Genomic DNA, 23,277 nt, shown 5'->3' with positions numbered 1-23,277 from the left:
ATGATTTTAATCAATCTGAGCTACATTCCTTTTCCCTTTTTTTTGTTTGTTTGTTTGTTTTACAGTAGCTGTAAATGAGAGAAAGAAAAAGAACACTGTAGAGCAAAAGACAATTGAACACATGAAACAAAAGTGCTCCGCGTACCGAAAGGAAGTACTAGCACTGAGGGAAAGAACTGAAATCTTGGAACGTCATTTAGCTGTGCTTGAAGAACAATGCAGAAGAGAAAAAAATAAAAAAGAAGATTTCAGTAAGCAGGTAACAAGCCTGCGTATTCAGCTTTCTTTTTCTGAAGAAACAGCTGATGTCCTCCGTGAACAAATTCTGCAGGGTCAAGCTGAGTATCGGGAAATTGCTTCTGAACTGGATGAACAGAAATCTATAAATATGACACTAGAAGACAAAAATGCCCAACTAACTAACAACATAGAAGTTGCCAAAGAATATATAATTGATAAAGTGTCACAAGTAAAAGAAATGCGGACCAAATTAGATGAATTATACAAATGTCACTTAGAGTTTCGTGCCATCGGTACTTACTTTGTCAGTGTAAAGGATTCCTCAGACTCTGAAAAAGATGAGACAGGGACATCTCAAATTAGTTCTGCATGCACTCAGTCACAGACTTCTTCCATCTCAGATCTTGTGCAGGACCTCTCCTTTTACTGTAGTCTTGAAAGGATTTGGGAAGTATGCAGAAGTATTGTTGATGTTTACTCACAAAAAAGTCAGCACATCAAAGCACTGCTTCAAGACAATGAAAACCTAAAGGCGGGACTGAATAATGCTGAATATCATAATCGTCAACTTGTAATGAAGCTATGTGAGATTACAACTCACACTAGTCAGGAAGATGATCTTGTGAATCAGTTACATGAGCAAATAGAAAAGAAAACTCAGGAGTTTGAAGAAAAGACTGCAGAAGATCAGAGAGTGATTGCACAATTTCAGGAGGAAGTTGCCAACTGTGAGGTAAAAATAAGAGAGCTTGAATATCTCCTGGAGGCTTCCAAGACAATGGAAGACAATGTGTCAAAACTCAATGAATTACTTAAAGAAAAAGAATCTATTATTGTTAATCTGGAGACAGTTACAGCAACTCTGCAGGAGAAGTCTGCTAATTCAGACAAAAAGGTTGAAGAGTTAAGTAGCAAAGAAGCAAATCTGATTCAAGAAGTTATGCAGCTGAAAAACAGCTTGGAGCAGATGAAACATTCTCTTCAGGAAAAGGAAAAGAGTGAAATGGAGAAAGTGCAACGTATAGAATCGTAAGTAACCACTGAGTTAACTTAGAGCCCTTTGAGAATGAACTAGAGTTAAAAATAGTTAATGGGAACATCCCTTCGACTTAATGCATCTGCATGCTTATCAATGGCCAAACTACTACTTTAGGATGCTTTGGTATGCTACTTGAGTTCCAAGGGAAAACAGGAGTGTGCAAGGAAATGAAGAATAATATGGGGATTTCTGGTGGTTTTGTTGTACATCCCTCAGAATAGCATCTGAATAATTTATTGCTTCAGCATCTGATTATGAGAAGCAAGCTGAAATTCAAAAGTAATTGTTTAAATCTTGTCACTGGTCTAGATAGATTTAAGAGTCTATTGACAAATAGAAACCAACAGGCAGGGCATGGATTAAGCTGTAATTGCTGTTTCCATGAGATGTGTAACAGTAATGTTCTTTGTCTCTTTATTTTTAACATAAGGCTAGAAAATATTCTTTCTGAGAGTTCTGCCCTTGTACTGAATTTGAAAAAAGATTTGCAGAGGAAAGAAGAAGAGTATGCAGATCTAAAAGACAAACATTGTGATGCCGAGAAACAAATTCAGCAACTACAAAGCGAGGTTTGTAGTCAACTGAGCTATTTTTTTCTGTAAGATTATGCTTGGCTTTCTGCTGTTAAAACTTCTCAAACTTTAACTATGAAGCTGGAAATTTCACACTAGTGTGGCTAGCAGCAAATCTTAGGTAAAGTTGCCATTGAAGCTCTAGAGGGGACCAGAAGTTAAAACATGGTTTCACATAGATAATGAACAGAGGAAAGTAAAGTTGGTTAGTAGTCTGGAATAAGGTTTGTGAAGAGAATAGCTAATCTGCCTCTGGAGGGGACTTGTTATTATCTCTACGTTACTGGTGACTTGCCATTGGTATCCGTGGTAACTCCAAAGCCTAAAACCTAAGTCTTGTGAAAAAACGCTGATAACTGGGAAGAAGAATGCTATTTACTTGAAGAGAAATAGACTAATTTCCAGAGGCTCTTTAATATAAGCATGTATATTTTTTTTCTTCAATTTCAGTTTCAGTGATGCTAATAGTTAAAATTTAATTATTAAACAAGAAGATATATTAAAACCCATTTTGCAGGATCTTAGTCTGAAAGTTTATTGGGTGTGCTTGGGGTGGAAAATTGAAGCTTAAAAATGAATTCATGTCTTCCTTGGTAACCTTGCACTTGCTGTCGTTTTCCTACTCAGCACTTGTTTGTGAATTCCTCTTTATTTAACAAAGAAGTATCTGGCCAGGTTGGATTACAGAAGTCTTTTAATGAACCGTGAGCTGTGCTTACATTACAGGTGTCCACGATGCGTTCTGTGGAGGAATCCCTCAGGAACAAGACGTATGAACTTGAAAGGGTTATTAACCAGTTTAAGGATGAGCTGGATTATAAAGACTTCTATATCCAACAACTTAAGCAGGTATTTTACTTGCTCTTAATTTTTATTAAATGAATGATGCAGGTTTTCCAAGCAACAGGAAAAAGGTCAAAAAAAAAAGAAAAAATTGGAGCAAAATGAAAGTGGCCAACTGAAATTAGTGGTAGACCATGAAAGATATTCAAATAATTAGTCACTACAGAGCACTGGCAGATCACTTTAAATACAATAATCTGCATAGTAAATACATATGTAATACATGCATATAACCTGATCTTGTTGAGTGACATCACGATATGTTAATTGAAATGTCTTACCATAAACTCTTTTTATCAGCTTGAGTCCTTATTTATGCTATATGAAAAACTTATTAATTCTAGGCTGTCTTAAAGATTCTGCTTGTTTCTACTGTCTATGCTTTTCTTTCAACATGAAATATAGGAGCTGGTGGAAACTGAGAGGATGGAAGATATCTCCAAAGACTATGACCAACTATGTGACGGTCAGCCATTATTTGTGTGTGTGTGTGTGTGTTGAATATCCGTGTAAATGTTGTCACATTGCTAATGACTTTGAGTCTTCTGTGTTTTGATTTTAAAACATATCTGCATGTATTTGTATGTAAATATTTCAATGGAGATGCTCTATTTCTTTTAAAAGAGCTTTTGGTCATGGGAGAATCTTGATTTGAGAATAATGGGAGCTAGTAGGGAGTTCATCTGTAAATTTTCAAACCTTCAGATCTGTGTGCAAGGGATAGAACAATTGAAGTTATGCGGATGACATTAGAAGAACAAGAGGTAACGCAGCTTGAACAAGATGAAATGCTTCAAGCTCAGTTAGAAGAGAACCAAAAATTAGCTTCAGGTAATCTTTCCAGGGAAAGGGAGCAGGGATGCAAAAGGGGTTTAGACGTACTGTGATAGCCACTTCCATTTTCATGTAACTGTTACTTAGGCATTAACGTTCCATAGTAAACAACAAATCTCTTGTAGTTAAAGGCTTCTGTTATTTCTTTATGTCTGTAGCAGATAAAACCGAAGCTGCTTTAGTAAAAAGTCATTGGTGTGGTATTTCAAATATATATTTGAAATGATATGCTATCTAACCTCATTTTGTGTATTGAGTAGAACTGATTGCATGGAAACACAAATACAGTGAACTGGAATACCAGAGCAATGGTGACTGGCAGCAAAAGAACAACGAAAGTGATGAGGCAAATTTGAATGAAAACAGTACAGAATTAATAAAGCTGCAAAAAGAGCTGGAGGTAACTTAACTTCAAAGTTGTAACTTGATAAAGTAAACTGTTATATTGATTACAGAAACTTCCTGTAAAAGCTGCAGTGCAACATGCAATAGAAACCAGGTGCAGCTTTTTTGTGGTACGTTAAGAATGGCATCACTGATGCCCCCATAGTATAGGAAGTGTAGCCTTCCCTACATTATGCTGCCATGAGCAGTGCTTCTTTTGCTGGCCTCTGAACAGTTAGTTGTCTTATCCCATCTGATGTTATTTTTTGTTATTGTTGTTTGTTTGTTTTTTTAAATAAAAGTAATGGGCTGGCAGTGGGAGTTTTCTAAGTGAGTATACAATAGGTTACATCCACTCTGTTAGTGGAATGGTTCTGAGCTTCTTTCCTCCTTCACCTTGAGTAAGCTTATTCATGATATTTTTTTTTAATGCGCAGAGCCAATTCACTTTTTCAAGAAGAGGGGAAAGTTGAGCATTCATTGCTTCATTCTATACCACGTCAATGTGCTATAAGCAGAGTATACTTATACAACTGTTGTTTGCAAGAAAGGAATACTAACTCAAAGCAAATTGTAACTTACGGTGTATTTGTCAAAACTGTTTTCTGTTAGTTGCTTGGGCAACTAATATAAGCTATCGAAATCATCATCTAACTTTATCACCAGGAAGCCTTTTTTGTTGGGCTGCGGGTCTACTAATTTTCCTTGGTTAAAAGACTTTTATTTTTTCCAAGCAGTTTCTCAGGTGCTCTGTCCTATATATGAGAATGTCTGCCAGTAGGTTTGATAGGAAAGGAGACTACTCCTACAGTGTAAACTATGTTGCTTTTCTTTGTCTTTCAACCCTGAAGGAGCTGCAAGTTTTTCTACAACTGCTGCAAGGCAGCGTAAAGTGTTAGAAGTTTTTAAGTTAAAAGAGTTTTTCTTATACTGACTTTTGGTGTAAGTTCTGTAAAGCTTGTGTGAACATTTATAAAGAAAAAGAGATGTTTTATGGAGGCTCTCCAGTCTGAATAAGAAATACTGGAAATGATTATTTTTTAATGGAAAAGAACTAATGATTATCCAATACCTGCCTTTGGGAATATTCTGTAGTAAAAACTGCTAATGTTTCTGTTATCTTGCAGAAACAAGTCTATTTAATGATGACCTGGCTTTTAAGACTTTTATTCCTTAATGACTCACTATTTCATTTTTGGTTTCTTTGAAATAGGAAAATGAGACTAAGTATCAAACTGATAGAAAAAAGTGGCTGGAGGAGAAAGAAGAGCTCCTAAATCAGATAAAAGAAGCTGAGAATCTTTGCAACAAAGAAATGAAACAATTTGCTGAGGACCGACAACATTATGGAAAGCAACAAGCAGAAATCGTAAGTGATGAGGTCCTGGCAGAGTTGTCTGGTGCCTGTAGTTTGGAGACAACTACATACCAAGTATTAACAGTAAGGGTGCATAAGAGCAGCTTGTCCAAGTCCCCTTGCTTTCTTATGTGGCAAAGCCCATATGAGAACTGCTTGATTTGGAAAAGGAAGGAATGGGGGGGCCACAAAAAGAAAGATCTTTCATAAGTGCATAATGAAATGTCACGTATGTGGGACTAAATAAGAAAATTACAGTTGAAAAATAGATCACTATTTAATGAGGCTAAGAAAGTATTTTGTACAATAGCTTTTGTTTGTTCTCTTTTCTGCAAAGCAGAAGGCCTTTAAGCCTTTATAAGGAAGAAAAGGCAATTGAGTTTCTAAAGAAACCCCACAAACTTCTCTCCAGATACTGAATAAAAATACTTGGTCAAACGGCCACAGTTTTGCTCCTTTATCACTTTCCAAATAGTGACTGATAACAAAGTCACTAGAGTTACTTGAGCTGTTTGCTGGGCTCTTGTCATGTAACTTCTTAAACATGTGAATCTGTACATTCTGCAAAGATTTTTTTACATCTGGAAGTAGTTAGTCCCGACTTTCTGGACCTGCAAGCAGCATAGAAGGATGTGAGGAGCTTAGTATTATTATCACTTTGTGACTTTATTTTCCTAAAGCTCATTAGTAATCATTAAATGAGCAAATTGAAGTTCTTAAATAATACCAATATTTTTTCACAAGGAGAGTAATGTAGGTTGTCTAATAGAAGCATGGTTTTGCTTCTGTAAGTTTGTAGTGCAACTAGTTCTAGAGCTCCTGTGGATCTTGAAGAGATCATACATTTACTAAGACTGTAAAACAGTGCTAACTACCAAAGTGTTAGAACAGTTCAGTGTGTAGTAGGTGATGTTCACTGTTCATCTGTTCTTCATTTAGGAAAGACTTGTTGACCAGCTGGAGGAAAAGGACCGTAATCTTCAAAAGTGGCGTGAGGAGAGAGATCAGTTAGTAGAAGCTTTGGAAGAACAGCTCAAAAGTTTGGCTTTAAATGAAAGCTTGGAGCAGATGAAACATTCTCTTTGGGAAAAGGAAAAGAGTGAAATGGAGAAAGTGCAACGTATAGAATCGTAAGTAACCACTGAGTTAACTAAGAGCCCTTTGAGAATGAACTAGAGTTAAAAATAGTTAATGGGAACATCCCTTCGACTTAATGCATCTGCATGCTTATCAATGGCCAAACTACTACTTTAGGATGCTTTGGTATGCTACTTGAGTTCCAAGGGAAAACAGGAGTTTGCAAGGAAATAAAGAATAATATGGGGATTTCTGGTGGTTTTCTTGTACATCCCTCAGAATAGCATCTGAGTAATTTATTGCTTCAGCATCTGATTATGAGAAGCAAGCTGAAATTCGAAAGTAATTGTTTAAATATTGTCACTGGTCTAGATAGATTTAAGAGTCTATTGACAAATAGAAACCAACAGGCAGGGCATGGATTAAGCTGTAATTGCTGTTTCCATGAGATGTGTAACAGTAATGTTCTTTGTCTCTTTATTTTTAACATAAGGCTAGAAAATATTCTTTCTGAGAGTTCTGCCCTTGTACTGAATTTGAAAAAAGATTTGCAGAGGAAAGAAGAAGAGTATGCAGATCTAAAAGACAAACATTGTGATGCCGAGAAACAAATTCAGCAACTACAAAGCGAGGTTTGTAGGCAACTGAGATATTTTTTTCTTTAAGATTATGCTTGGCTTTCTGCTGTTAAAACTTCTCAAACTTTAACTATGAAGCTGGAAATTTCACACTAGTGTGGCTAGCAGCAAATCTTAGGTAAAGATGCCATTGAAGCTCTAGAGGGGACCAGAAGTTAAAACATGGTTTCACATAGATAATGAACAGAGGAAAGTAAAGTTGGTTGGTAGTCTGGAATAAGGTTTGTGAAGAGAATAGCTAATCTGCCTCTGGAGGGGACTTGTTATTATCTCTACATTACTGGTGACTTGCCATTGGTATCCGTGGTAACTCCAAAGCGTAAAACCTAAGTCTTGTGAAAAAACGCTGATAACTGGGAAGAAGAATGCTATTTACTTGAAGAGAAATAGACTAATTTCCAGAGGCTCTTTAATATAAGCATGTATATTTTTTTTCTTCAATTTCAGCTTCAGTGATGTTAATAGTTAAAATTTAATTATTAAACAAGAAGATATCTTAAAACCCATTTTGCAGGATCTTAGTCTGAAAGTTTATTGGGTGTGCCTGGGGTGGAAAAATGAAGCTTAAAAATGAATTCATGTCTTCCTTGGTAACCTTGCACTTGCTGTCGTTTTCCTACTCAGCACTTGTTTGTGAATTCCTCTTTATTTAACAAAGAAGTATCTGGCCAGGTTGGATTACAGAAGTCTTTTAATGAACCGTGAGCTGTGCTTACATTACAGGTGTCCACGATGCGTTCTGTGGAGGAATCCCTCAGGAACAGGATGGATGAACTTGAAAGGATTAATAACCAGTTTAAGGATGAGCTGGATTATAAAGACTTCTATATCCAACAACTTAAACAGGTATTTTACTTGCTCTTAATTTTTATTAAATGAATGATGCAGGTTTTCCAAGCAACAGGGAAAAGGTTAAAAAAAAAAAAAAAAAAAAAAAAAATTGGAGCAAAATGAAAGTGGCCAACTGAAATTAGTGGTAGACCATGAAAGATATTCAAATAATTAGTCACTACAGAGCACTGGCAGATTGCTTTAAATACAATAATCTGCATAGTAAATACATATGTAATACATGCATATAACCTGATCTTGTTGAGTGACATCACGATATGTTAATTGAAATGTCTTACCATAAACTCTTTTTATCAGCTTGAGTCCTTATTTATGCTATATGAAAAACTTATTAATTCTAGGCTGTCTTAAAGATTCTGCTTGTTTCTACTGTCTATGCTTTTCTTTCAACATGAAATATAGGAGCTGGAGGAAAAGGACCATAACCTTCAAAAGTGGCGTGAGGAGAGAGATCAGTTAGTAGAAGCTTTGGAAGAACAGCTCAAAAGTTTGGCTTCTAATGCCATACAAAAAGAGACAGAAATAGCAAAACTGAGACAATCTGCCTTAAAGGATTCAAGCAAGGTCAGCTCTCCTTTCCTCCTACCTGATTAGCTACCCATAAATTCTTTAAGACTCCTGTACCTGCTCTTTGTATTCTGGGTGTTCTTCTGTTCTTGAACACTGTCGTATTGACATCATGTGCAACTAACCAAAAAAAGCACCAGCTTTTATTTTTGTTCTTCAGAAACAGAATTTCTGTTAATTACTAAAATTTCAATTTTTTCAGTATTCAGATAAGCAGATGTCAGTTTGATGCATATGATCCTACAATCATACTGGACATCTGTAGCTTTTTCCGATAATTCACAGCATTTCCGGATCCCAAGCTAGGCTCAATACTCAGACAGTAGTTCTGTCTCAGGTTTCTTACTTTCTTTGCTTTCTCTGAGGTAGTATCTACAATGGCATGAAAAGACAGAAGGGGACGTGGAGAGAGATTAAGGGAAGCATCAAAAAGCAGAGGGGGGATGATCTCTGGAAGTTGCATTTCTTATTTCAACATCCAGCTTTTAATCAGGATAGCCAATCTAAGCCGTAGCATAGAATTTCAGAAGCTAAACAGAAGACTAAATGAGTTGTGCTCTTTTGAGAATGTTTGGATTCACTTTCTCTGAGAAGAAAGATGTTCTCATAGCAAAACTTCCCCTACAACTGCCAACTTTCTCACAGTACCGAGGATTTGGGAACAAATAAAAGCTTGGGTTATTATATCTTAAGGGAGATGAAGGCTGAAGCACATAAGTAAAATAGAAGAATCAAAATATATTGTATTACAACTTCCCAGGCAATTCTGTGACTACTGCACTTGTAACAGTGACCGTACAAATCCGTGAAATGTTACTGTTCTTGAATAGTTAAGTGTTCTAGCCTGTAATTCTAAAACTGATGCTACTAAGTAATTGCAATACTGCTTGTGTGTGTTAATTCCTTTTGCCAATCCCACAACTCAGCAGTTTTTACTGTTTATTAGGATAATGCAACTGTGATAGAAGAGTTAAGAAAAGAACTGGCTGACAATAATGACTTTATAAAGGAATTAAAACAACGCATTAACCACAGTAGCCCTCAGTGTTTGCCAGAAATACCTTTACTTGAAGAAAGACAAAGTAGAAGGAATGACTCTGTAAATGAAAAGGTATGATTATATTTATAGAAAGTCAGTACTTAACATCTTGTTAACCCCTTTTTGTTCTTCTGTTTTCCTAGGAGATACTGGAGCTAGAATCATTTTTCTTAGCATATAGTCCTTTAACTACATATTCAGTGATGAGTACTTGTTGGTTCTTTTTGTCTTCCACTCAAACATGAGCTCTCATCTTCTCAAAAATATTTTATTTACTAGAACACCATCTCTCTGTGTACATTATGGAACTTTTCCATGCAGTTTTCCATGTATTCGTATGTGGATGCTGAAGATTAGGCAGAGGTTTAGCCTTTGGTGTTCTAGCATAGCAGCTGTGAGCGTGCAGAGTATGGGGGGAATGGATGACAAAAAGACCAGCGTTACAGATTTTGTCCCTAAATAATGTCTCGCTTTCTCTCTTTTGGAGGCAGAATACTGCCTGAGACTGTTAGTGAGACCCAGTAGGGTGTATCTGAAGATCACACAATGAATAGATGTTACTACCTTCCCACACTTGTGCTGTGTTTCAGCTTATGTGTTCATGTGGCGTCTGAGCTTGAGGTTTTACACTGTAACTTTAGAAAACTCGAGATATTTTGGAGGTCTAATGCATAGCCTAATCTTTACTCCTTTTAAATATTTACAGCCTAGGAAACAACAAAGCAAAACTAAAACTGGAGAAAGTATTCCATTAAGATGCAAAGCTGAAGACAATTATTTGTCACGTCGATGTACTAGGAGCCTCACTTCATTAAATAAATTTGAGGTTAGTATGAAACTTCAGATCTGAAAATGTTGTGATTGTATTGCTTTTGATAAGGAATGAGTAGGAAAAGATCTCATGTTCTCTAAACAATTCCCAAGCTTTAATTTATTTATCCCTTTCAAGGTGATCAGATCACCTGTTTTTATAGCCTTTGATAGGAATAAAAGCTGTTGAAACAATTGTGTGATGAATTTTTGTCAGGTGCTGTTGAAAACTCTTCTCATGTTAATGCTTATGAAGTGGCTCATGATTAGATAAGTTACTTGGAAAAAATTCATGGAGCCACTGAAACGGGCACAGCAAATTGAACTTATTTTCTTCCTCTGCAGGATTTCTGGAGATTGTTTTGTTAGCAGATGATGTTAATCATTCCTATATAAGTTTTTAATTGCTAACTTTCATAAAATAGCAGTTACATATATTTTAAAAACAAAGTATTTATTAACCAACTTAATTCTTGGAAATACAGTGGGTGGTGATACTCCATTCAGATTCTTAGCAGAGCCTGATAAAGTGGCTCTGACTACTTTTTGTCTTTCTACAATCTTTGGTAACTTTTTGAGAGGAAGAAGACTCCCCTCAGGGGGTCGGAACAGTGTAAGTAGTAAAAGCTGCTAGTCTGTGTTTGGGACACTGGAGTTTGCTAGTTACTAGCAGCAGTAGAAGCAGCCATCTCCCATTTTCTGATGTCCCCAGCAGCCTGTCTTCCATGTGTTCAGCCAGCATCTGAACTCATTTTTGATATGCTAGCTGAATTCCTGCCATAGAGAAGGAGGAGTCCAGGTGATCTCAGTTCTGACTTTGTTGTTCCTGTTGAGAAAAACAGGATTGGGTGGATTGTGGACAGTAAGTGCTGCTGGGGAAATGCATACTGACATTTCCCTGTCACTTAGCTGTGAATTTGCTGCCATTTGACCATGAGCAGGTACATGATAGCCTTCAGCTTAAGTACGGTGTCATTGCTTGAATGTCTGTATTCTCTCCAGGGAAAAGATAGCAATGGAGTTCTTTAATGACTTGTACTGGGCTTGCACCTTGCCAGCTGGACCTTACTTATGTAAATAACATCTCTAGTGTAGAAGAGAAGGGCAAATTCCCTAAGATTAAGCTGGAAGTTAATCGAACACTTGAATCAAATGCTCCTGTTCCTGCCCAGTTCTGACACAGCAGAGTTGAGATGAAGAAAATCGTGTCAGTTCTACCACCATTCTCTATTAAAAAAAAGCGTAGTTGTCTGTGCCCTTGAGAAAAAATGACTTGTAAAGTATCAGGCTCAGTTTAACATGGAGAACTTTTTTTGTGATCATAGATTGGAAATAATTTTAAATGTAACAAGTTCTAGGAAAGAGGGGTAAAACTCTGCTGTAACTGAAATAGACTCCTTCTGTTACAAGTGTTCTTACAGCAGGAAAATGGAATGCTTACATATCCTTTTCCAGATGCTTTATAGCTTTTTAATCTCATGGCTACCTTAACACTTGCACTTAAAATTCTTCTGTGCTATCAGGAGCATTTGGAAACTGTCCTCGACTCTTCTGGAGTGTCCGCAGAAAATGGCAAAACTAGTCGGTTCCCAAAACCGGAGCTGGAAATCCCACTGACACCTCTGCAACCTGATAAGATGGAGATAAAGCAGCATGGCAGCATGATACCTTTTGGAGTGAAAATGCCTAAGGCAAAAAAGAAAAGAAGTGATGACATGGATGAGGTATGACCTAGACCCAACAGAAAACAACATATCTGATGCCTTTTTACCATTCTCATTTAAGCATTAAAAAAATGCTATTTCTACCTCAGTAAAGTAGTTGAAGAATTTAATCAATGAACTGCTTTAATGAACAAAACTAATAGCCAAGCTCAGTGATAATGGTTTAAGAGAAGGGAATTTCTCTTAACTCCATTGTGTATTTTCTTTGAAACCTGTAGACATAAATCAGCTTTTTAGACATCATGAGATGTCTAATACTGATATCTTAATATCCTGTTTTTATAATTGAATGCTTATTTATTATTTGATTTACAGTGGAATAGTTACCACTAGCAAATACTTCCCTACTATTAGCAAAAGTGTTTAAAGTGTTCACTTTTGTGACATCAATTGTTCTTTCCAAAAGAATCATGGCTGAAACTTGTCTTATTTTCCCAGGATTTTGTGAAAAGTGAGAACACGAAAAATACAAAATCTGTCATGGCTTTTAATTCACCCTCTGCAAGTGACGAGAAAATGGTTGTTTTTTGTTCTAGTTTTGAAGCTAGCTTGGGACTTCCTGTAATTGTGTGGTCACACGAAAGAAGCAGTGTCTTATCCTTATGTGTATACCTGAATGGGAATCTTACATGCTTATGAGCTCTTCCTATTAAATTCCATAAGCTAACCAAAGGGCAAGTCAGTCTGTCCCCAGAGCGTGTAATGGCTGTACTGTGTAATGATTTGGAGGGAAGGATATTGCACACTGAATAGTTGGGAAGAGAAGCTTTAGTGTATTATCGTGTGCTTTTGTAAGTGAAGCCCTTGTATTAAACTAAGGTTCATATCATTAATATGCATGGCAGTTATTAAAAACAGATGTTCACATGTGATAGCAGTATCCTTGGCATGGTCAGAGTATGAGTAGTAGATTTTTCCCATCTGTTGTCTTCTGTTTTGTATGTTTGTTTATTTTATGTAATTAGAACAGCTTATGTAAGAAACAACTCCACCGCTTGGGAGCTACTTTTAAAGAAACTACTGCCTTATTAAGAAACTTTAAGAAACGTATGCCTTGAAATAGCTGAGATTTTGACAACTCCCTAAAGGGTATAAAATTGTCTACATTACTTGCCGTTGTGGTATCATCAGCATAATGAACAAAGGTGTCAGTAGTAAAGCTCAAAATGTCAACTTAAAATAACGCTGAACTAAAATGAAGTTTAAACAATGCTCTTGTTTCACATGTTCACATCTCTGTTGAACAGAAATCCGGAAAAGACTACTTCCTGAGAAAGCGAGTACATGCTTCAAGACTGACTAAAAAGAAGGATGAAACACTGCAAAAAGTTGGAGATTTTATTCAAAGCTCTCCTTCTATTATACACTCTAAAGGTTGGTGTAGAATAAGTTTTATTCCATGTTTTCTAGACATTGTAGAATGGCTTGTTTCTGCTGTAGGCTATTAATGTATGTGTTCCTAGAGGACTTGTCTGCCATGTTAAGTTGTCTTGTCCTTTGATTTATGAAGTAAATGCATTTATTCGTCTCTTCAGAGATTCATTATTACATTTGTGAAAACCTACAAGTATACAGAGAAAGTTGGTTCTGTCTTGTGCTTCTGTCAGCACGAAAGTTAGGCCTGTTGTTTAACTCCTGCTGAAGTTTCTGACTTCCAGCGACTTCTGAGCCATGATTGTCTTTCATACTCCATTTTAATGCGTGCTTTAAGCTGCCGTAACTGAACCTATAAACAGTTTCAGCTATAGAAGCAATAAAGAGCCTCTATGAACAAATACAATTTCTGAGTATTTTCACTTAAATTTTACGTGTCATTTATAAACCAAGTTTGTTACGAAGCTTTTTTTGCATTCATTGATTTAAAGACTCACAAAACCAGTAAGTTGATTGGTTTATGTATCAAAACAAATTTCTTCTAGCCAAGAAGCTGATGTCAGCAGTAAATTCTCCTAAATCAAACGAACCTGAAAGTCTCGAAGAAGGAGAGACCAAGCCAAAACGATGCAAAAGGAAGCTGTATTCAACTGTCGTTTCTGGCCCTCTAGATATACCTGCTTCTTCGGTAAGCGATTATACTGTAGTCTTGGCTTAAAATAAACTACTAAGGAGTCCAAACAGACTGGAGGTTTCATCTATTTGCAGGAGGAGGTTGAAAGTACTGAGGTATTTCTTTATTCTACCAAGTCATTCTTGTTGGTCTTCCTGCTGTTCTGTTTTAGTTTGTCCTCAAAGATCTCTGTGTTTGGCTGGCTTACAGTTTACTAAGTAGGTGATGTAGCAATCACGGAGATGTCTTCTAATTTGGAATCATAGATAATTTCAGTGTGTTGGAGTGGGATTATTCTACTACACGCTTTTCTAGAGCACAACTTAGACAGCTTTTTAGGTATGCTTAAACTATGATCTCCTGTCTAAGCCAACTGCAAGTTGGATCTGATGCGCCAGTTTCATGACTCTGTCGGCAGCTATTGTGCTAAGAACATTCTTGCTCTGTTGGAACTGCATCTTTTAATTATATTAGAGTCCTTTTTCTGTTCAGCATAGTGCTCATTTGCCCATACTGTAATATCCCTCTGAATTTTTTGATGATTTGACGAATGATAGGGGCAGAAACCAAAATGTTATTTTTTTTTCTTAGAGGATGAAGAAGATGAGAATTTCTTTTCTCACTGTAGTTCTGAGAACATGGAACTGAACCGAGAACTGAAATTCTGGTCAAGTCATAGCTACAGGGATTGAGGCTAAAAATGTTTTCTGAACGCTTCATGTTTCACAAAACAAGTATTATAATACTCTTTTGAAAACAAGTATTTAAAAATGAAAGCTGCCTTCAGGCTTTCCTCAGATGTGTGTGCTTTTTTAAGATAAACAGGATTTTGTACATTCTCCATATTTGTTCCTTGTGATTAAGCTGCATTAAAATGATCTCGGTATCCCATAGTTTTCTGAATAAAATATAATAAGCAAATGCCATTCTGAAATCCATTTAGGGGAAGAAATATGTTTGTGTGTGTCAAGAAGAGCTTGTCAGTCTTGTGTGAAAAGATGAGTAACTTTTGAAATGTTTTCTTCAGGAATCTGAGGAACAAAAGAAGGAAAGTGATCATCTGATCATCAAGCGACGGCTGAGATCCAGAACAGCTAAAAAACCTTGAAGAAGCGTGTTTGTTCCCCTTTCTCAGGACATACTTTTATCGTATTATTAAAACTGGTTGTTAATAAACAGTAACAGTAACTCCGTTGTGTTCTTAAATTTGTATATAGGTGTTTGTTGCAGAACGGCGGGAGAAAAGCAGACGACCACACCTGTCATTGACATATGATCAGCGAATCTCATTTATTCCTTGGCTGCGTGTACCTTTATAATACGGATAATTAGCTCATACATATTGCAAAAGTGGAGCTCATCATTGGTTCCCAATTACATACTATCCCCGAGTATCTTAACAGCTTGTTGTTATCAACTGAAAGCTACTCCCTTGCTGAGTTCCCAGAACCATGGCTAGTTTCTCACCATCACAGGGCATCCTGTTGTTCTTGCTGTCCTTGCAGGTGTTATGGCTGCTTGATTAACCGCACCGTGTTTACGACCCTTCTCAGCTAACTAGCTGTAAAAAACACTCTCTACAGGACCCCACAGATTACCTTCAGAATTCAACAGTTAGTTCTGTTTCCTTTCTGAGTGCATAACAACCTGAGCACATGAATTGAATGACGTGGCTTTTTAGCCTGGTACAAACTCTGCTGTACACTGGAACTTGGTCCATTTGTAAGCAGGACTTTGTCCATCTCTGCAGGACAGCAGAAAACCCTTTGTGCTAATCATGATGCCAAGAAGCAGAATGCAGCAAATGGCAGATGATCCAACTGCTTCAGGTGTTCATTTCCTTAAAACTGAGAATAGTTTTGGACTGAGAGTTTGTAAGCAGAACGGAGCTCTTAAAGCTGTCAGAGATTATTTCTGCACTGTTCAATTCTATCTGCACAACATACACAGGATCTCAGAACTGCGTTGCTTGAATTGGTGGAACTTGTTGAAGTGAACTGGGATGAGCAAGTTTTAGAACTTAGTCAGAGTGCTGTAAAAAATGGATAATCTCATGGGTATTAAGGTACAGGATTGCTATTTCTGCACTGAATTTGTTTTTATTTTACATGGCTGTGATCTGAAAGTTGCTTGAAACGCAGGCACCTAGGCACTGTTGTGTAACTGAATTTCACACATGATAGGTCCTGAAATATCCTGGAATCTAAAACTCTGACTTGTTTTAAGTCTGCTGCTTGAGTATAATCAGGGTCATAGTGTCTGTGTGCAGTGTTTCTTTCCCTGTAATGCTCCACATCATTTCATTTAGGGAATATTGAAGGAAATGGACTATGTGCCATAACTGTTGTTAGAACAAACTATGCCTGGTGTGATATTATGCATAGGTTCTGTAACTGCTCTTCACAGCTCAGGTGTTTGACCTTCCTTTTGGTGAAGTGATCAAATACTGCTGGTTTCTATTTGTGCTTCTAGGCACCTTGAAGCTCTTAGGAATAGAACAATTGTCTCCAGTTCTTTTCAATGATATCAGTAACAGCTCGAGTGTTGCTGCCCACTAGGTAGACCCAAAGAAGCAGATTACAGTGAAACAACACACGAGCTGGACCTGCACGAGGATCACTTTCAAGACAGTGGCTCTGTTGCTTGAAGCCTATTTGCTTCTTCCTGCCGCCACTCTATTACCAAATATCAACAACCTCTTTCATGATTCAACTTGCAAACGTTTGACACTAACCCTTGTGTTTCTATGCCTTCCTAGGTGATTCGAGCCCTTGTCAACCCCAAAGATCCAAACCAAGTAGTGATGTGCAGTGTGTTTCCATCAATGGAGAGTTCTTATTAAGCATGAATCGCTGCAATTCGGATGACAGCCTTCGACATGGTAACAGTGATGGACACAAGGGGCTCATCCACGTTCATGCTCTCATATCTCCTGGCTCTGCTGAAGATGCTGACCTGAGCCTGCCAGGCACAGCAGTCACCTGCCTGGATTGTGACCCAGTGCCTTTGCAGTGCTGCCCATCCCAAGCACAGCCCGAGTGCCCCAACAGCAGCACCACCATGCAGGAGCAGGTCAGCATCAGTGAGGTGAAGCTGAGCATCTTAGATGGGGACTTAGAGTCAGGCTGCCAGTCCCAGGCACCAGGCAGCAGCACCAGCTCTGAGCCACTCTCATCTTGACAAGAGGAGTCCCATCTTCACCCTTGACCTCTCAAGCCCTCCTGTCTTTTATTGAATAAAGTCACTCTCATGCTCAGTCATCGCCTTGACTGCATTCCTAGTCTTCATTCACAGGGATTAGGATGAATGCAACAAACAGCAAGGCAGCTCAGCTTGCAACACTCTGGCTGTGGGGTTCGTGCAGGCGGAGCTCTGGGTTCCCATTTTGCCTGGCTTTAGGATGTCTGCAGCAAGATCTCTACCATTTTGTATGGGAGCAAATAATCTCTAGCATCCAGGTTGCTGCTCATGATAATCCCAGTCTTCCTGGCTGTCACTTTGTGATACTTTTCAAAGCCTTTTGATACTCCCTGATGCCTTGGCTGCTCCCTAACACCTCTGTCCTCCTGCCATGTTGACTCATGTCTCCCACTTTTAAGCTGGCTTTGCAGATCATCTCCAGCCCTGTCATCATCACGCTGCAGCAGGAGGTGCTCACCTGGCTCAATGTCTGGCAGTACTGCTTGTTCTGCAGATGAGCAGCTGCCTCCTCATCTCTTCAGCTACAGTAGTTTTTCTCAGGGAAGTTAGATGCAGTCGTGCTCCTCTGGATTTGCTGTGTTAAATCCATGCTGCATGGCAGCAGTCAGTGCAATACAAAGGTGTTCTGTGTGCCACAGCATTTCTCCAGGGGCTGCCAAAGGTAGAAGCACAACACAGCACCATCCTTCTGACAGTAATGTCTGTGAGTATTAGACATGTGAGCACTGCATCATCCCCAGCGTGTCAGTGCTTTTCCACACCAACCTGACTCTCACACTCTGCACTGAATGTAACTATGCTCTTGTGGAGACAAATGCTTTCTGTCACATCCTCCATCCCTGCAACCATTTGCCGGTAGGCAGCTCTTGCAGAAGAATCAAGCAGCAGAACCTTTTGCTCACCCTACAGCATGCAAATGCTATGAAAGCAGAAATAACCTGGCATGCTCTGGGTCTGCAAGGCTGCACAGATGGGAGAGGTAGATTGTGTTTTTGCAGTGGAAGTTTCCAGTATTTTCAGTACATAGTGTCGGCCCTAACTGAATGTATAACCCTCTTGTAAAACAGCTGTATAAGTAGTTTTTGCACCAAGAAAGTTGCTGAACAGAGTTAAGTTCAGACTGGGGGCATTCTGACATGGGTAGAATTGAGACAAGCACAAGATAAATACACAGGGTGGGTAGAGCCCAGCACAGGACAGAATGAATGTACTGACTTTTGGAAACATTGCCCTTCTCTCTCCACAGAAAAGTACAAAGCAGACCTAAAAACAAGAGGTTGGTGATTGACCTTATATGGAAATGAATCCTAGCAACAGTCTCGAGGAGTCTGTGAGCCTGAGATGCTCAACCAATGAGAGCCACGAGAGCATTACCTGCATTGGGTTTAGGGCATAGAACAGAATTGATTTCACTGACTGGTGTGCACTTTCTCCCCTGCCAATAGGGGATGTGCGCGCAGTATTGCAGTAATGAATAAGCACTGCTGCTATCGCTGCCATCTTTGCCTAACTAGAAATCTTTGACTTTGAGAGTTTCTCACACAAGGGGAGAGGGTAAGAAAGTAAAGAGGCACAGAAAACTAAGGGAAACTGTTCTTCATATCTATAAAAATTGATACAATTGATGCTGTCGTGCATTTTTTTTAATTTTATTTTTAATTTTTTGCCAATGTCAATTAGATCATTTTAAAATATCCACACACCAAAATCTGACTACCAAGCAAATGTAATGAAAATGAAATGAAGGTGAGTTAGCGGGAAGCACAAGGCCATATTATATTAGGCTCTAGCAAATTTACAGGCAGTCACTGCACGAAGAGGTAGATCTGAGTTGCACATTATATGATTCCCACAAAGATTAAGCTTTCAATATATTTTTTTTATTCTTTTTTCATTTCATTTTTTAAACACCTGACCCAGACCCCAACCCTCACAGGAGCTGTAAAGATAACAGCATTAACCTGCAATGTAACTCTAATCCTAACCCTTACCCTGATTCTAAAATCGTCTCTAACTCCAAATGTAACAACAAAAATGATGCTAGAAGTTTGTAGCAAAAGGAACCTTAACCCTGATCATAATTCAAAAAACAATCATTAAGGTAACAATAATCTTTACCTTAAAAGTAATATTAATCAGAGCCCAGATGATGCCTGCATCCAATCAGAAGCACGCTTTGTATTATTTAAGAGTTATATTTTTTCCAATAAACTCTCTCTATTATCACATTTATAAAGTAACAGAGTCTGTACTTTTTCTCCTGACACTGTGCCTTACTCCTGACATCCCCTGGAAATGACCCAGATAGGGCACCATCAAAGTAATGCTAATAGTAATGTCAATCCTAAGGGTATCTCTAGCCTCAGTGTTAATGGGACGCTAACAACAATCCCAACAGCCTTAAACATTCTGGTGGTGTGAAAGAGGTGCTGCCTTGCACATGCTGGGCAGTCCCATTGCCTGTTTAATGCAGGTGGCAGCGTAGAAACATGATGCCCGTGGTCAGAATGCCCTGTGGCAGATCCTGGCACCGGAGAACTGACCGGAGAACCATGAGAGAACTGACAACAAATCACTCGACATCAGAACCGACCCAGTGGTTATTTACAAGCCTTGGGTGACCCAGACAGGATCTCAGAGTGGTGAATGTAGGTACAGAAGTTGTTACTACTCTGTTTTCTTCTAAAAGCTGCTCAGCTGCTTTGCGTTTCAGACCATCCCTGGCTTCACTGTGTGCATCTGTCCAATTGATACCAGGTGTTTTTTCATCTCGGAAGTTGGGGGGGGGCAGGGGAGAGGGGAAACAGACATCAATTCAATTACTCATTTATTTATTGACAGACATTCACGTTTGCTACGTTTGGAGAAGTTTTTATTTGTTTGCTGTGGTTTGGTTTTTTCTTTTTTTCTTTTTTTTTTTCCCCCTTCCCTCCTCTTCCATCTTTGTGTTCTTCCCCTATAATCAAAAGAGAACGGATCCCCAGGGTCTGTCCCGCAGACGTTCTTTCCGTGGTCTCTGCTGCCACCTGCTGGCCAATACACGGAACTGCCACTGTTGGGCGTTTGGTGCCGCAGGAAGCACAACGCAGATCTGAGTTCTGACCGGTCTACGCAGCAAATCCGCCAATCTTTATTGTGATAAGCCCTCCACATGGCATTGCGCATGCACTCGAACACGCAACAGGCATAGATTTCTCCTAACTCCTTGAGGAGCAGGCAAGCAGAACAACTGAGCGCACCACTGCTTGTGATTGGGCCACCCCCATCATAGAGATGTGTGTTAGATCTTTTACCCACCCCTGGACTGGCCTTGTTGTTTAACGATAACCTCTGAAATCTGAGTTACTGGTTCTACCACCTGTAGTGTAGAATAGGTAGCCAATAAATGCTTTTCAGCTGTGATGTATCTTTATTCTGCTCCATGCCAAACCTGTGACCAAAACCTCATAGGTGTTCACAAAGAACTCCGGCTCTGCCAGAGCCCCCATCCAGACCCTTCTTGAGTTACATTCACATCTAGTTTGGCTGAAAAGGTTGGACTATAAATACTCAGTGCTTGGGCCTGTTTAACAGATATTTTTTCCTGATTATGCTGTCCATCGATCTTTTTAAACTGAACTCCTGCTCTAATCTGGTCTTTAAACATTTGTTGTCTCAAGACCCTAATGGGTCCAGACTGGATTACCTTAGGGGCTGGACACCTAAGTCAGGGCAGCAGATGGTTCTCTGACCTTTCCACCACCATTCAGAGCCTGCATCTGGCCATAGGCACTCTTGTCTCCCCATCAATTGGGCAGCCTGTTGTATTACAGCACCTGAGAGCCACTAGGGGGTTCAGTATGGATAACATAGACCCATCCTGATGTAAAGGTGATGGCTGTAGGATGAGATCCCTCGTTCCTGATGAAAAATTTATTGACTGGGCTCTCAAAATCATCTTCATAGATTGCCTCTTTCATGCCTAATTCTCTAATATAATTTTGTTAGTCCTCCATAAAGGACCACAGGCTGATATTTAATGGTATGTCATTCTTATTTGGCCATGTTATATGACACACAGCCATAAATCATTCTCTGATCAAATGGCTATCCTCATTATGTTGGACAGAGCATACAGTCTTTGCCTGAGGGCAGGGTGAGTAGTAATGGATGTCAGTTTTGAAATTTCCAGTCCGTTCACCACAGCGCTTTCTGCCTCCATGTCCCATAACCAGAGCAGCTATGCTGGCATGCTCTCTTGGTGTCTGTCTAAACCACTGTACTATATCCATCAGTTCAGCTGCTGTATTATGGGCAGCAGTGTTTGGGGGGTTGGCCACTGGTCAGGGCACTCCCACCAGCCTATCCTGCATTTTTTTTTTTCATTTTTGGGTTACAATCAGTCAGATCTCAAATAGATCTAGTCCAAATGGAACCTCAAAATATGACCTTTTAGTGCCTTCATTTACAGAGTCCATTTTATACAGATTCCCTCGTACAGGGTCCCCATGGTCCTCCAGAGAGATGTTCCTGATCTTCCATAGGAGAATGATTGAATTAGGTTTTTTCCCCATCAAAACTGCCACCTGTCTTTCCAGTTTTTCAACACTGTCATTCAATAGCTGATTTGCATCAGCCTGAGCCTCTTCAGTTATGTTCAGACAGTTCAAGGCCATCAGCAGTGGCCATGCCACCATGGACGCAGCTAACTGTCATTCTCAAGTTGTAAGTATGTCTTTGCTAAGACCATGGAAATACTCAGTCAGGTGGGCCAGTGACTCATGGACCCTCCCTCCGTCCCACACAGGGCCCCATTTTTCAGTGACAGAAGCAATGCTGCATTTTGAGGATCCTAGGAATCCCAGGACATGCCCTGACAAAAGGTCATTCAAAGGGGTAGTCTTTCCCCATCCAAACCACCCCATGATATTCACAGAATCACAGAATTGTAGGGGTTGGAAGGGACCTCCAGAGACCATTGAGTCCAACCCCCCTGCTAAAGCAGGTTCCCTACACCACGTCGCACAGCTGGGCATCCAGGCAGGTCTTGAATATCTCCAGAGAAGGAGATTCCACAACCACCCTGGGCAGCCTGTTCCAGTGCTCTGTCACTCTCACCATAAAGAAGTTATTGCACACATTAGTGCAGAACTTCCTATGGACAAGTTTCTGTCTGTTTCCCCTTGTCCTGTCTCCACACATTGCTGAAAAGAGTCTCGCCTCACCACTTTGCTCCCCACACCTCAAATATTTATAGACCTGGATCAGGTCCCCTCTCAGCCTTCTTTTCTCAAGGCTAAACAGACCCAGTTCCCTCAGTCTCTCCTCATTGGGGAGATGCTCCAGGCCCTTCACCATCTTTGTGGCCCTCCACTGGACTCTTTCCAAGAGATCCCTGTCTTTTTTGTACTGGGGAGCCCAGAACTGGACACAGTATTCCAGATGAGGCCTCACCAGGGCAGAGTAGAGGGGGAGGATCACCTCCTTCGACCTGCTGGACACGCTCTTTTTAATGCACCCCATAATGCCATTGGCTTTTTTGGCTACAAGGGCACACTGCTGGCTCATGGTTAATCTGCCATCCACCAGGACGCCCAGGTCCCTCTCAGCAGAGCTCCTCTCCAGCAGCTCTTCCCCCTGCCTGTACTGGTGCATGCAATTATTTCTACCCAGGTGCAAGACTCTATACTTGCTTTTGTTAAACCTCATCCGGTTTCTTACTGCCCAGCTCTCCAGCCTGTCCAGGTCTCGCTGAATGGCAGCACAGCCTTCAGGCGTGTCAGCCAATCCTCCCAACTTCGTGTCATCAGCAAACTTGCTGAGGGTGGTCATTGATGAAGATGTTGAACAAGACCGGACCCAGCACAGACCCCTGGGGGACGCCGCTAGTTACAGCCCTTCCTCACCTGATCACTTCAGGGACAGACAAGGACCACCCATAGGTGCACCAGGTATGTGTATGGTAAGTGGAGCCCATATGTCTTGAGGAGACATCCTACACAGTTTACAGCCATACGTGCTGCTCCCAGGGAGGTGAGCTCATGGCTTTGGTTGCCAGCTGGGGTAGGAAGACT

The 23,277-nt window shown here is 39.7% G+C and overlaps 2 protein-coding genes across 2 annotated transcripts; both read left to right on the top strand.

Annotated features, from left to right (window-relative positions):
- The first annotated feature begins 72 nt into the window (after positions 1-72).
- LOC146755878 (uncharacterized) lies at positions 73-3,955 on the top strand. The gene is made up of 6 exons (XM_085525088.1): positions 73-1,269; positions 1,710-1,848; positions 2,578-2,700; positions 3,100-3,160; positions 3,400-3,525; positions 3,789-3,955. The coding sequence occupies exons 1-6, from the start codon at positions 122-124 to the stop codon at positions 3,935-3,937; spliced, it is 1,746 nt and encodes a 581-aa protein (XP_085381214.1). The 5' UTR covers positions 73-121; the 3' UTR covers positions 3,938-3,955.
- A 7,760-nt stretch (positions 3,956-11,715) lies between these two features.
- Positions 11,716-14,086, top strand: LOC146755877 (kinesin-like protein KIF20B). The gene is made up of 4 exons (XM_085525116.1): positions 11,716-11,976; positions 12,415-12,495; positions 13,224-13,350; positions 13,896-14,086. The coding sequence occupies exons 1-4, from the start codon at positions 11,731-11,733 to the stop codon at positions 14,066-14,068; spliced, it is 627 nt and encodes a 208-aa protein (XP_085381242.1). The 5' UTR covers positions 11,716-11,730; the 3' UTR covers positions 14,069-14,086.
- Positions 14,087-23,277: the final 9,191 nt, after the last annotated feature.

Source organism: Coturnix japonica, chromosome 29 (genome assembly GCF_054131305.1).
Source record: "Coturnix japonica strain WE chromosome 29, WE-NBRP24, whole genome shotgun sequence".
Taxonomy (NCBI): domain Eukaryota; kingdom Metazoa; phylum Chordata; class Aves; order Galliformes; family Phasianidae; genus Coturnix; species Coturnix japonica.
This window is presented reverse-complemented; position numbering and strand designations above follow the sequence as displayed.